Raw genomic sequence first — 14,220 nt, 5'->3', positions numbered from 1 at the left:
ATATATCAATTTATAAATATTTGTAAATTTATGCAAAAAAAAAAAGAATTAAAAAGAAAATTTTACTTATACAAAAAATTTTTATTCAATACTGTTATTTTTCATCACCATATTCTTCTTGCTTAGTTATGTCACAGAAACCTTTTTTATTTAATTATCGATTTATTTATTTATCTCCCTCATGTTTTACAATATATATTAATTCATTTCCAAGAGAGTATGCATTATCTGCAATTTTAATTTCTGCAGATTGTTTTTCTACATTAATAATAAACGAAGCATCATTTGGAATTAATGTTTTTCCTTCTAAAATATTGTCAATATTTGGTTTCAAACGAGGTCCCATGTTTGGGTCATTATAACGATATAATTGAACTGAAGCTGGATCTGAGAGAAAGAGAAAGTATATTTGAAAAAGAAGTTATTAATAGAAGACACATTAATTCTATTAAAAATTTTTTTATCAATATTGCAAACCTTTTATATGTTTATGCTCATGTAAAATACGTTTTATTAAATTAGAAACTGTGTCTTTTTCATAAATTTTTAAATTCATTCTAAATAAGCCCACATATTTCTGTGGATTTATAAGAGATAATAAAACTGAAGGCTTTACAACAAAATTTATGTAAGGAGAACCTGGACAGCATTCTTCTTTTGTTTTTTCAGGAGCTTCATCAGTATACTTTATAATAATTTCACTTAGCTAAAATATATAAAATGAATCACATAGATACAATACATAAAAATAAGATATAAAGATAATAAAATTGAGAAATTACTTCTAGAGTGTTTTGAAGATACTTCTTATTTCTTTCAAGAACATCATACTCATTGAAATCAAATGTTAAATTGAGAGCACTTATGCCAGCTGATTCTACCTTTTCCCTTGAAGCTTGCACGAATGGCATTACTCTTTTCATATATTTTTTTAATTCAGTTATATTTCCTAATTCTGTAGCAATTGCTTTATTTTCTGGCAATTTGTTTCCATTTTTCTGTAGAGATATTAAAATTACATATAAAGTTTTTGAATAAATTATGAATGAATATTTCAGTTACTTACCATATACATTTCTTTCATAGTTTCGAGTACAATACTTTGCCAAGGAGGATAAGTTTTGGCTACCCAAATAATTCCTTGATTAGGCTTTTCTGGAGGTATAGCATTTGCACCTTTTGAAACTTTCTTTGGTATTAGATAATTCTTTAAAAGAATTCTAAATGAATGGGCAGCATCCATTAAATACTGTGAAGATTTTATAAGAACTAAATCAACATTACCGGCTGTCGGCCATCGACTGTCTAGTATGCTACCTTCCTAATATAGAATAAAATTGTTTTTTTATATTAATAAAATAAAATATGGATAGATATCATTTATATTTTTACGTCATAATCTTGATAATGCTTACTTTACCAATAAGAGTCCATACATGCTCTGATACATGAGGACATATTGGAGATAACATAATAATTTGCAGTTCTATATACTTAATAATAAGATTCCAATTAATACCATCTAATATACTCAATTGTAAGTACTTATCTCTGGCAGCTTGTAGTTCAAAAAAGCCAGTTCTCAATGCTTCCTTATAAAGCATTTTTGAATAATTCTCATTTGTTTCTTGTATCTTTAGACTCATTTCACTATTAACAAATAGCTATATTATATTTTATCTATGTGAATGTATTAATCAAAATTCAAAATATACCTTTCAAAGACTTTATCATTGAATGTATTTGGTTGATCATGTCTGTACAGATTTTTTGAAGCCATTACTTCCTTGACCCATTCAATAAATGTGTACAGTCTGAGTATTCCTGCATCAGCTGTACTCTCTACAAAATTAGCATCTTCCACTGAATCTCCAGAATCAGCCAAACATAATCTCATCCCATCCGCTGAATACTTTTCAACAGCTTCTGCAAGTGTTAGGAAATTTCCTTCTGATTTTGACATCTAAAAAATATAATCATTGTTGATTTGTATATTCGATAAAAAAATTTCATTTTACTAAAAATTTGTATTACCTTCGATGAATTTAATAGTAAATGACCGTTTGCTCGTATTCCTTGAGGCCATAATTCTGGTTGTTTAGGCCATATTGCAGTGTGATTGTAAAGAAAGAAAGTAAGGTGATTTTGTACTAAATCTTTTCCTGAAACTCTTAGATCAACAGGATACCAAAAATGAAATTCTCTTCGCATTCGATCTAATGCTTCTTTTTTAATACTCGTTTTAGGTAATTCTGCATCATTAAAGAAAATATAATCCCAGACTTCTGATGTCATTTGACTAGCCCTAAATATAATTACTTATGTAAAATAAGAAATAATTTAATATTGATGTAAATAAATATAAACTACGATGTATACTTTATCCCGAGCACATTTGGCTTTTCTCCTTTGAATGTTTCCCCTTGTAATAAATGAGCTACTGTATAATATGCCATATAAATAGTCGAATCAGAGAGAGATTCTATTAACCAATTTTCGTCCCATGGTAATTTCGTTCCTAAAATGTTTGACACATAATTAAGATTTTTCTTAATTATGAATCCAGATTTTACTTACCAAGACCATAAGTCCTAGAACATGCATATTCATGAAGCCAATCTAAACAAGCAATAAAATTTTTTCTAACTTCATCATGAAAAGCATTTAGATTTTTCAGAGCTTCCATTGTTTCATTTTTCCAAGTTTCTTCGCCATAATCTAAATACCATTGATCGCATAAAGCGACTACACATTCGTCGTTTGATCTCGAAGTAATCGTTTTTTCAGGTTCATAATAAATGACAGCACTACCATCATTAACTAATATTTGCTGAATCTGTTTTTTAACATCCTGGATTTTCTTTCCCTTATATTCACCAACTAACAATATGCCATCATAAAAACCTTTGAGATATACCATTTCCTTAGCTTCCAATAATTTAACTTTATCATTTTGAGACTGTATTTTTAATTTATCATATAGAGTCACTGCAGATAAATTGCCAAATTCTGGGATTTCGAGAATCGGTATCTAGTGATCAGAAATGCAAGTATTTATATTACATCTTATTTAAATTAAACAAAAGTGTTTAACTTACAGGATCATAAGGCAGCACCATTTCATCCTTGATTCCATATTTTTCTCTGAATGGTTGTTTTTTTTTTAAATCTACTAAAGCAGCATAATCGTCCGGAGAATCGCTAGGCACTGAAGTTACTATTCCTGTTCCTTTATCTTCTTTGATTGTTAACATAGGTAATGTATAGATTACTTTATGAAATGTAAGAGGTGCTTCTACTGCTACTCCTAAGATATCCTATTAATATAAGTAATAACAATGTAAATAAAAATGTTATAATATATTTTTAAAATGTTTTTTACAGAAGTTACCTGTCCTGTTAGTTTTAGGAGAACTTGTATTTTTCCTTCTTCCTCAAAAAAGCCTTGATAAGCCATATTTCGAGCTGCTCTTTCAGTCGATATAAACACTTCACCATTCTTTAAATTATATGCAATGTAATTTATATCCGGATGTGCCCAACAATTGGTTTGACCATACATAGTTTCTGGTCTTAAAGTTGCTGCTACAAGATAAACTGGTTTTCCAGAAAGTGATCTGCGATAAAACATGCAAATAATATTTTCGTTTTAATAATAATAATAATAATAATAATAATAATAATAATAATAATAATAATAATAAAATTTTTTACTTGAGAGATTTTGGATAAGGTTCTTGTATTTTTAATTTTATCAATGTATATTCTTGTGGTCCAACACCTTCACCAGAAGATCTATCATGGTCCATGCATGGTTGACCATCTTTTGGCGAATAAATTGTATATCTTTTCCCATATTTTATTTTATTTCTACGTTTTAAATGTTCAAATTGCCATTTCACAAATGAGTCAAAAAAGGGATTAGCATCAGTAGTAATAAATGTGCGACGCCAATCAACCTAAAAGTAATATAATTTAAAAAAGCATATTATAATCAAAATATATCTTGTATATTATGAATATTACGTTTTTCAACATACATGTAATCCAATTGATTTCAGATCTTCGACGGCGTGAGGTGGAAAATAATCTAACCAATATGCAGCATTTGCAAATTTTTTTATTTCTTCATGATCTAATCCAAGAGACTGCATAATTTGCCACTGATATTTTGCGATTCCAGCTTTGGCAACTGCTTTACTCTAAAAATATCGTAAATATTTTATATGATTATTAACTTATATAATATGTTGTATCAATAGTAGAAATTTCTTACTTTTTTCCCTTTGCTTTTATCTTTCATAACTACATCATCTACTTTTTCTTCAATTACAATATTTTCTTCAGGAAATTGTGGTGGATAGCCATATAATTCTATTTCTCTTTTTAATTTATCGGCACAAGCTTTAATAGGCATACCGGTACAGTGAAAGCCAAATGGAAAAAGAACCTTTTTTCCTAACAAACGATTAAAACGTACTGCAAACTAAAAGATATGAAAATATTATATTAATATTACAAGTTATAGTATAAGAATATTAAAATTAAATTACCAAATAATAAATAAGGAAATCTTACCTCACATTTTGATAAAGAAAATGTATGTCCCAAATGAAGGCGTCCATTCATATAAGGAAATGGAAAAGTTGCCAAAAATTTATCATTTGACGTACTTGTAGATTCTAATGGTGCATCTTCTTCGTAAACTTTTGCAGCATACCATTTTGCTTGTACTTCCTTTTCAATTTTTTGAAGATATTCGACCTTAAAGGTACCTTTTCTTTCTGTTGCTGTTTGCTATAGAATATCATAAGCTTTTTAAAAATATTCTAAAGCTATTATATCAATTATAAATTTTTCATAAATACATAATAATCTAGATAAAAGACGATTTAAAAATTAAACGAATTTAAAATTACTTTTGACAATAAAGTGTTATTAGTCATGTTTTTTAATTTTATTGCACTTAGCAATTTTTATTTTGAATATGCGATTCAATTTAGATGTATTATTATAAAACTACATAGATTATAACTTAATAACACGATAATTTCTTTATTTAATATGCATAAATGTGTTACATCTGGTAGTGTACCGGCATTGAGGTTAATTCGCATTCTTACCTATATTATACGTATATAAGCGATAAAGATAAAATAAATATAATACCTTAATAGTAAGCGGGGCTACCATTTTGATTGTGAATCTTAATAATAATTATTTATATCGTAAATTAAATATCCGATTACACTGCTGACTTGCATCGAGCACGTGGGTATAAGTATTATACTAAGCAATAACCAATCACCTTCCTTCCACATTATTTTGCATTAATGTCATACTATATTTCATCATATACTTCTTTTGCGACATAAAACCGCTAAAGCTAATGTTACGCAAATGATAAAATTAATTGATAATATATATAACATTTACACTCATTGAGCTTTTTAATATTTTAATATTTTTTTAAATAATGGAAGAAAAAAATGAAATAAAACATATTACATCATATTAAAGCAACTGTTATTTTATTATTATAAATTGGCATAAAAAGTGATTTTATATATTTGACATATACGAAAAATACAAATATGCTTTTTTTATTTTTTAATATCATCGTTTATTACATACGTGTAAGCGGTTTAATACCAAGTATGGAAAAACATTGTTCCATTATAATAGCAGTAGCTTCTGTCAATAATAAGCGACCCATATTTACTTGAATTATTTCACCAGCTTGATTCTTTTCGACACAATAACAATTATCGTAAAATTCAGTAAATACAGTACAAATATCATAGCAATATTCACAAAGTTGATGTATATGGAGATCCTTAGTTATTCTAAGTAATACATCAGGAAACTTTAGCAATACCTTAGCTAATTTCCATTCCTTTTCATGCTCTAGAGATACTGGAATCTCCTCTGCAGTTTTCTTTAACTGTGCTGAAGAAATATTAGCATTTCTAGCAATGGAATGAATTCTAGTAAGCGCATAAAGTAAATATACTGCAGTATTTCCTCTATCATCTAACATTTTGTCAAATGAAAATACATATTCATGATTTCTATTGTGGGATAAATCTGCATATTTAATGCAACTGTAAGCAATGGATTCTTGAGCTGCTTTAAGTTCCTCTTCTGTAAGTTCTTTGTCACGCCCCTTTTCTTTAAGTTTTTGTAGTGATCTATTTACACCTTTTAGGAAAATAAATGATTGCATTTTAATATCTTTGCAAAAAATTGTTAGAAACGAATTATTATGTTCATACGAAAGGATGTACTTATAAATTACCTTCATCTAATAAATCTGATAACTTAACAGTATCTCCAGATCGTGTTTTAAATTTCTTTTTGTCTTCTCCAAGAACTAGACCAAATCCAACATGATCTACTCTAACATTTGATGGAAGAATACCTACTCTCTTTGCGCATTTAAATAATGTTTGAAAATGTACAGATTGACCGGAATCTGTTACATATATTATCTGAAAAATTATGTAGTTTATGCGTTTATATACTTTTTGCAACAGATATACTAGTTCATTATAATCTAAAATATACCCAATCTGCTTTTTCATCATGAACACGTTGTTTGATGCAAGCCATGTCTGATGTATCATAAGTGAAACCACCATCCGATTTTATGATTGTGAGGGGTATACCACTATGATCTTCTCCCCATAATATCTTACGACCCATGTCTTCCTCTAAAAAGTTTTGGGATTCTAATTCCTTTACTAATACTTCCATTTTCTTTTGGTAAAATGATTCTCCTCTCTCTATGATCTTGATATCAAGTCGAGCATACAAGTTTTCAAATTCTGTGACAAAGACAATTGTAATAACATCATTAATCATTATTAAACATGTATTTAATAATAGTTACCTTTTCTAGATACATCACAAATTAACTGCCAAGCTTTAATTATGTCAGGATCAAAGGATTGTAATTTAACGACACAATTGTATGCACGTTTTTTAAATTCTTCATCCTCATCAAACCTTGTTTTTGATTCTTTGTAAAAATTCTATAGTAATACAAATAAAAATAATAAATGTTACTACAAAGAAGCAATTTTAAAATAATAAGAAAGACTCCATATATCTTATAAAAATAAAATACCTGAAGGTCAGCAATTGGTGGAGATACAGTTAAATAATCTGGAAATTTGTCCTGTAGATGAGCTATTAACATACCGAATTGTGTTCCCCAATCACCTACATGATTTATTCTCAAAACATTATGACCTAGATACTCTAATAATCTACAAATACTATCACCAATAATTGTAGATCTTAAATGACCAACATGCATTTCTTTAGCAATATTAGGACTTGAAAAATCTACAATTATTTTTTTCTTATCCACATGTGGGGGAAATACTGCTCCTATCTTTAAAAATGTCTTCAACACTTGTTGACCAAATTCACGTTTTAAAAATACATTTATATAACCTGGATTAGCAATTTCTAATTTTTCAATAAGTGGAGATGACTCCACTTTCGATAAAATATTAGTTGCAACTTCTCTTGGATTTGTTTTCATACCTGCAATATTTGCAATTTAATAATACATTAATATCAAAAAGTTCTATTGATTTCAAATACTTACCACTTGTATTTAATAATTTAACAATCTGCATAGAACTGCTAAATTCATAATCTCCAAATTTAGCATTAGGTGCTACTGCAATAGCTATTGGTGGATCTACTAAGTTTGGATAAGCGGCAGCAGTAGCATCTTGAAATAAATTAAATAAAGTTTCACATATACTAATGAAATTACTAACAGAAGTATCAGTAGACATTGTTTGAGTTTGTGGATTAGATCGCCTTGTTTCAATAGTCTACAAATATTAAGATAAGTTATGATTTAAATATAAAAAATATATAAAATAACAAAATTATAAAATATACCTTTTTAAGTATGTTAATTCTGTATTTTAATTTGAGATTTTCTTGCTGCAAATTTGTATAATCTTCTTTTGAAATATCACATTTTTGAACATTTTGGTTTGCTATATTTTCACGCAAATATTCGATTTCCTTTTTCAAAATTTCTATTTGCTCTTCCTAAAAAAGGTATGCTTATGAAAAAAATGTTAACCTCAAACCTTTTCGAGAGAAATCAAAGTCTATATTTTATGAAGAAATCGATAAAAGAAATTACCGCTTCAGTTGCTCTTTTATTAAAGACATCTATATTTAAGACAGACATTGTATTTAATAGATTTGAATACTTCAATAATTAACTACACCACGTGGATAACGTGAAATACGTAGACACGTCGTGTCCAGATTCAAGGTTATTCTTTTTAAGGTACATTTATTCGACTACAAATGCGATAAAAATGATATTTGTATAAAACCCAAATTTATTAGAAATTTTTATCTAATAATTCCATTATTCTAAACTATAAAATTAAAAGTAAGAGATTAATAATTTATGTACATTATTGTAATTTATAGCAAATACAGAATATTTATACTATTTGTATTTATAGTTTGATTTGTTGATAATGAAATTTTAATTGATAATTAATAATTTTTTCAAAATGTATCAGTTATAAAATTACTTTTATTGCAACAAATTATTTATCTTCGTACATATTGATCAAAATTGAGCGCAAATATTAACAAATAAAAATAATGATATTTTACATTGAAACGATTATATATTTTTAACAGATATTATACTGTTACTAAATATATATACAGATACTATACTGTTGACTAAATCTAATTAAAATTCTAATCAAATTTCCATTACCTATAACGGTTACGGATAACCAAAAAATAATTCTCGTCAGCGATAATGGTTGTTCCTAATCGAAAACAATTTCCGTTATCAATAGTGGTTATTCATAACCAAATATAATTTCCATCATCTATAATAATTATCAGTAACCATAAAAATTATAGTCATTTTTAATGATTTCGTTTTTCGAAAAATTTCTGCATAATTTAATGATGCCTGACTTTCATTTAAATAAAAATTAGTTTTTTCCTCAATGATCTTTTTCGATAGTATTTAAAAAATGATTGTTATTTTTAATATCTAATTTAATGCATCATATCAGAAAATAAAAGAAATTTTTTAAAGAGGTGGTATAAAGCATGATTGCAATTTATTTTTTATAATTAATATAGAAATTTTTGAATATTACGCCATAGAGGTCTCTGTATTGCATGTATCATCGATAACGGCGCGAAAACGACCACATATGAAGTTCAATCTAATTGATTAAAGATTAATCTCGAGGACAGAATATGAAACTTCGTATAATAAATAATTTCTACTAAATGTTTAAATAATCAGCCAATTGTTCGTATTATTTTGTGCTTGAAAACGAATGTTCTTTCTTCTCTTTGAAAACATCATACAAAAATAATTAATATAAATTTCATTGTGTTCCGAATGAAAATTTGTGAAATGGCCAACTTCAGTTTTTTGCACGATTCGAAATTTCAATAAATGCATAAATACATACATATAAGTATGTGGCAAGGATGATCAAGGTTATCTGAATCTAGAGAATACTTAAAAATTAATGACTTAACAAATGTCAAATTTTGTTTATGATGAGACATCAAGATATCACAAATGACAATGATACTGAGACTGATACTGCCGAGGAAGACGACATTACAGAAACCGAGGAAACTACCACAACAGGGAAAGATACTCCTCCAGATTTAACATTGTCGTTTTCAAAATTATCTTACAAACGACTTCCAAAGAATTGTGTGAAGTTTTCTTTTTTGAGTCTCAACAGTGTTACCTTTGTAAGTTTCGATAAAATAATCCTTTGGAAAGAAAAAAAAAAAAAAAAAAAAAAACAATTATAAATATTAATATGAATTTCTTTTTAAAGCTTGCTGGTATAAGCGCTGTAATCATTTCAATTTGGATGTTGGCCGATAATAAAATGATGTCTAGATTAATTGGACAACGTATATATATAACGACATTGCTCATAATAGGAATATTTGCTTCTCTTCTAGCAATTATCGGCATATTTGGTTTTCTTAAAAGAAAACAAAATTTCTTGATAATCGTATGTTAATCTGATAATTGATTAAAATGAAAAAAATCTTAACGAAATATTCATAGAAAATTGTAATTCTTGTATTACAGTATATAATGTTCCATGCGTTATTTCTTTTTATGATCTTCGTCTGCTCCATTTTAAGTTTCTCTTTATTTGATAAACTTACGAAAAGTATTCACCAGGATATGACTAATTCGATTGAAAATTATCGTTATTTGGATTGGGTAGCGGAAGCTTGGGATAATACACACAGATATGTTAGTTTGATATTAATTTAAGATTGAAATAAATATATAATAAATAATTAATTAAGAATAAATAATTAATAAAAATTTATAATAATAAATAATTCAGAAAAATAATTTATCCTAGTTGAAATGCTGTGGAATTCGATCGCACGATGATTGGGAAAAACATGGTATGCTTATACCACAGAGTTGTTGTTCAACTACTGTCGACAAAGTATGATTTATCTACAACAAATATATTAGTATTAATATTAATGAATAACACATGTTTGGAACTTACATTTTCTGTGATTTATCATTAACTTCTCTAAAATTCAACAAAAATTTTTGTAATTTTTTCAGTGTCTGAACATGACCGCTGAAGTAGTGTACGAGTCTGGCTGTTTAAATGGCGCCGTTGATTTTCTCAAATCGTCGGTCCATACGGTTTCTATATCGGTCCTTCTCGTCTCACTAGCTCTAGTACGTAATACGTTATCAGGATAAATATTTGTTCATTTGATGTCCTCATATTTCAATTTTTCAGTTCGCAAATTTATTCTTCGCTCTCGCTGCTCGCAAGAAATTCAAGATGTACCCTTTGAACGAGTAATGATTGTATGTAATTACATATCATATTACCTAAGGTGAATATCTATTAGAATCTGTGATCAGAAGTGAATGACAAGTCGGCGATGAAACGTTTTTTTCCCTTTTTATTATCATATATAGATCATATATTTTCTGAAAACACTTAATATATTGTACTTAAGATAGTAATATTGTGTGTGTAAGTTATTGGACATGCTGGTAGGGTCATGACATTCCTTCCTGCCTCGGGGCAGTATATGTATATTTCGAGTTACGAATTTGTTGTGTTTCTCTTTATTTTTCTTTTTCTTTCTTCGTTTTTCTACCGCGATAATTTGTTATTCATATCGAAGGGGAAAATCTGGATGATTCTGGATCGGGAATGGAGAAGAAAAAATACATTTATAAAAATTATTTATATATGTATATATACACACATACATACATGTGTATATATATATGTGTATGTATATTTATCATTCGTTTTTGTCCTCCTATGATAAAGGGACGAGAATTTGTTAGCATAGTTATTTCTCTTTTTTATTTATTTCTTTCTCTTTTCTTTTCTTTCCTTTTCTTTTTACGTTTAGGATAAGTGTTGGGGAGAAAAGGTAGGCAGTTTGATAAAAATGGAGCACACGGCGGTTATCGTACACGATCGATCGTTCCGCGACATCGTCCACTCTATTACGATACGAAATATTGACATCTTTCTCGCTTTTACACCTCTCACTTTTAACTCCTCGCTCGGAATTACAAACGCGTTATACAACAACGGCGAATTTAAATTATCGCGAAACGTACAACAGGGGCTTTCCGATTATATTAATTAATTAATTAATTTAATAATTATTTATTTATTTATTTTATCGCCGGTGTTCCATGCGCGAGGTACGGCGTCATTTATTTATTTATTTATTTATTTTTTATTCATTTTCCTTAGACTCCTCTTTTCTTTTTTCTTTTATTTCCTTTTTTTTTTAACTCTTATTTTTTCAGTTTGTAGTGAAGGACAGAGGGCTTGGGCGCAGTTTCAGGCAGATTCCATCCAATTACAGATATATTATATCATAGCAAACATCGTGACTATTTACAATAAATACAGTCGATTAGATTATATAAATAAAATATATCGTATCGTTAGTTTAGGTTTACAGCAACACGTGACAGTAAACAATTAGATCAGCGGCAAAGTAGCGTTTAATCTACCTAGGGTAGTGGTCGTAGTAGCTGCAGCGTGGCTGACTTGTGCTTTCGTTCGCTTCTTAATATATTTATATATATATATTATATATATAATAAATATATATATATATTTTTCTCTCTCTTTTCACTCTCACTCACTTGCTCTCTCTCTTTCTTTCTATCTCGTTCGCTCTCTCTCTCTCTCTCTCTCTCTCTCTCTTTCGCTTTTGTTTTCGTTCAATTTCCATCTTACTATTTTTCCTCTTGTTTCAATTTGTTTATTCTAATTTTTATTTTCTTGACCACACGATCCACCGAGACGCCGCTTCGTGTCAATCGAGTATATTATATATTTTATACCGCATGGACCAACTTATAATCTAACCGTTTCATTCTCTTCCTCTCTCTCTCTCTCTCTCTCTCTCTCTCTCTCTCTCTCTCTCTCTCTCTCTTTCTCTCCCGCTCTCACATATTTATATTCCATACACACACATATATATATACGAACACACACATGTATATGTATATATATATGTATATATATATATATAATTGTTATTTTTTTGTAATCTACCTGATATTTACTTAAAGAATTACGTGGGATTATCGCGTGCCCCGATCGATCGACGAGGGGGACGAACTAAATTTGCGAAACGAGATAAAACTTCACGGAAGTTAGAGACTGCATTTTCTTGATTTTATTTTTTTTTTAATTTTTTCTTTCTTCTTCTTCCTCCTTTTTGTTTTACTAAGAGACTATGTCAAAGTAACGCGAATCATGTTCTCTTCATTTCCCTTTTTTTTCTTTTTTCTTTTTAACGTCTCTCTTTCTCTCTTTCTCTCTCTCTCTCTCTCTCTCTCTCTTTCTCTCTCTGTCTTTCTCAAATAGGCGAGATGGCCTCATGTAACTTTACGCGTATATACATAATTTGATGCTCGATATTTTAAAAAATAGTCGACTTTTTCGAATCCCATTGCCGGTCCGAATGGTGGCAACGTTCGGCACAAGATGAGAACGGATATTATGGCAAATGACGAGCGTTTAGATGCTTACGAATTTCTAATGAGTACTTATAGTTCGGCGATCTAAGATAAGAAGATAAATCATTTTTTCTTCGAATGAACATTTAATTTTCTCTCTCTTTCCCTCTGTTCCTATTATTTGTTGGCAAAGAAAACGTATAAAAAAAAGATTGATCGTTACTCGTGAGTTGGACCGCAGCTTTTCAGTTTTCTCTCGTTCGTGTACATTTAAACGCTCGTTCGACTCAAAAATACATTACAAAGCCTCCCTATATAGGTATTTATATATATCTATATTGTTTTTTTCCTCATTTTATTTATACATTCAGTGTATTATAAGTAAATTCTTCTTCATTTATCCAGACAATTAACGTCGTTGTGCCATTATGTCTATTTATTGGCGATGTCGACGAGATTAGCTCACAAAAGTGTTTGAAGAAACGCGGATGATGAGATAACGCCGTGAATTGGACAAATCCGCTCTGATTCTCGCGATGTTGTTAATAGGATGCCGAGAGGACGATGAGAGGGAAATAGAGCTACTGTGAGAGAAAGAAAGAGAGAGAGAGAGAGAGAGAGAGAGAAAGAGAGAGAGAGAGAGAGAGAGAGAGAAAGAAAGAGAGAGAGAGAGTGCGAGAGAGAGAGAGAGAGAGAGCGATGGGGATTTTGGATGGGTGGGGTAAGGGGATAGCGAGGGCTAATTCGGTGATGCTAACTAATTATCTTAGTAATTATGCACGGCTCTTAGAACGTATTAATAATTTACATACGTTCGATACAAGGAAAACGATCGGTACTGATGGGATTAGAACGGGAATAGGAGGGAGAGTTGTTGGTCGCGTTAATTTAGATACACACTTATTACTCAATGAAGAGAAACATAGTTTGACGTTCGTGTTATTCATATCCAGCAAGCACAAATATGCAATATTGTATATGTATTTTTTTTTATTTTTTTTTTTTTATTTTTTTTATTTACCGATAATGAATCATTTCTCCTTTCTCTTCTTCTTCTTTTCTTCTTCTTCTTTATTTTCTTCTGCTTTTTCTTTCTTTCTTTCATTATTTCTTTCTTTCTATATTCTCTCTTTCTTTATTTTTTTTTTCTTTTAATTTTAATATTTCACTTAAACAGA

General features: G+C 29.0%; 3 protein-coding genes across 3 annotated transcripts; 1 reads left to right on the top strand and 2 right to left on the bottom strand.

Annotated features, from left to right (window-relative positions):
• Window positions 1–60: 60 nt before the first annotated feature.
• On the bottom strand, window positions 61–5,480 carry LOC122627724 (leucine--tRNA ligase, cytoplasmic). Its single transcript, XM_043809113.1, has 16 exons — window positions 5,170–5,480; window positions 4,579–4,797; window positions 4,277–4,486; window positions 4,041–4,202; window positions 3,715–3,959; window positions 3,392–3,617; window positions 3,099–3,317; window positions 2,578–3,031; window positions 2,380–2,518; window positions 2,035–2,305; window positions 1,716–1,963; window positions 1,416–1,650; window positions 1,067–1,321; window positions 783–998; window positions 478–706; window positions 61–387 (listed from the first exon to the last, which is right to left on the bottom strand). The coding sequence occupies exons 1-16, from the start codon at window positions 5,191–5,193 to the stop codon at window positions 167–169; spliced, it is 3,573 nt and encodes a 1,190-aa protein (XP_043665048.1). The 5' UTR covers window positions 5,194–5,480; the 3' UTR covers window positions 61–166.
• Window positions 5,481–5,587: 107 nt separating this feature from the next.
• LOC122627725 (arginine--tRNA ligase, cytoplasmic) lies at window positions 5,588–8,398 on the bottom strand. Its single transcript, XM_043809114.1, has 8 exons — window positions 8,177–8,398; window positions 7,924–8,079; window positions 7,619–7,853; window positions 7,130–7,554; window positions 6,893–7,034; window positions 6,568–6,827; window positions 6,299–6,491; window positions 5,588–6,201 (listed from the first exon to the last, which is right to left on the bottom strand). The coding sequence occupies exons 1-8, from the start codon at window positions 8,222–8,224 to the stop codon at window positions 5,627–5,629; spliced, it is 2,034 nt and encodes a 677-aa protein (XP_043665049.1). The 5' UTR covers window positions 8,225–8,398; the 3' UTR covers window positions 5,588–5,626.
• An 886-nt stretch (window positions 8,399–9,284) lies between these two features.
• On the top strand, window positions 9,285–10,898 carry LOC122627540 (CD63 antigen-like). The gene is made up of 6 exons (XM_043808701.1): window positions 9,285–9,792; window positions 9,882–10,064; window positions 10,145–10,315; window positions 10,431–10,520; window positions 10,649–10,768; window positions 10,833–10,898. The coding sequence occupies exons 1-6, from the start codon at window positions 9,586–9,588 to the stop codon at window positions 10,896–10,898; spliced, it is 837 nt and encodes a 278-aa protein (XP_043664636.1). The 5' UTR covers window positions 9,285–9,585.
• Window positions 10,899–14,220: the final 3,322 nt, after the last annotated feature.

The sequence above is a fragment of the Vespula pensylvanica genome, chromosome 3 (genome assembly GCF_014466175.1).
Source record: "Vespula pensylvanica isolate Volc-1 chromosome 3, ASM1446617v1, whole genome shotgun sequence".
Lineage (NCBI taxonomy): Eukaryota > Metazoa > Arthropoda > Insecta > Hymenoptera > Vespidae > Vespula > Vespula pensylvanica.
Note: the sequence above shows the minus strand (reverse complement) of the source record. Positions and strands in the feature narration are given on the sequence as shown.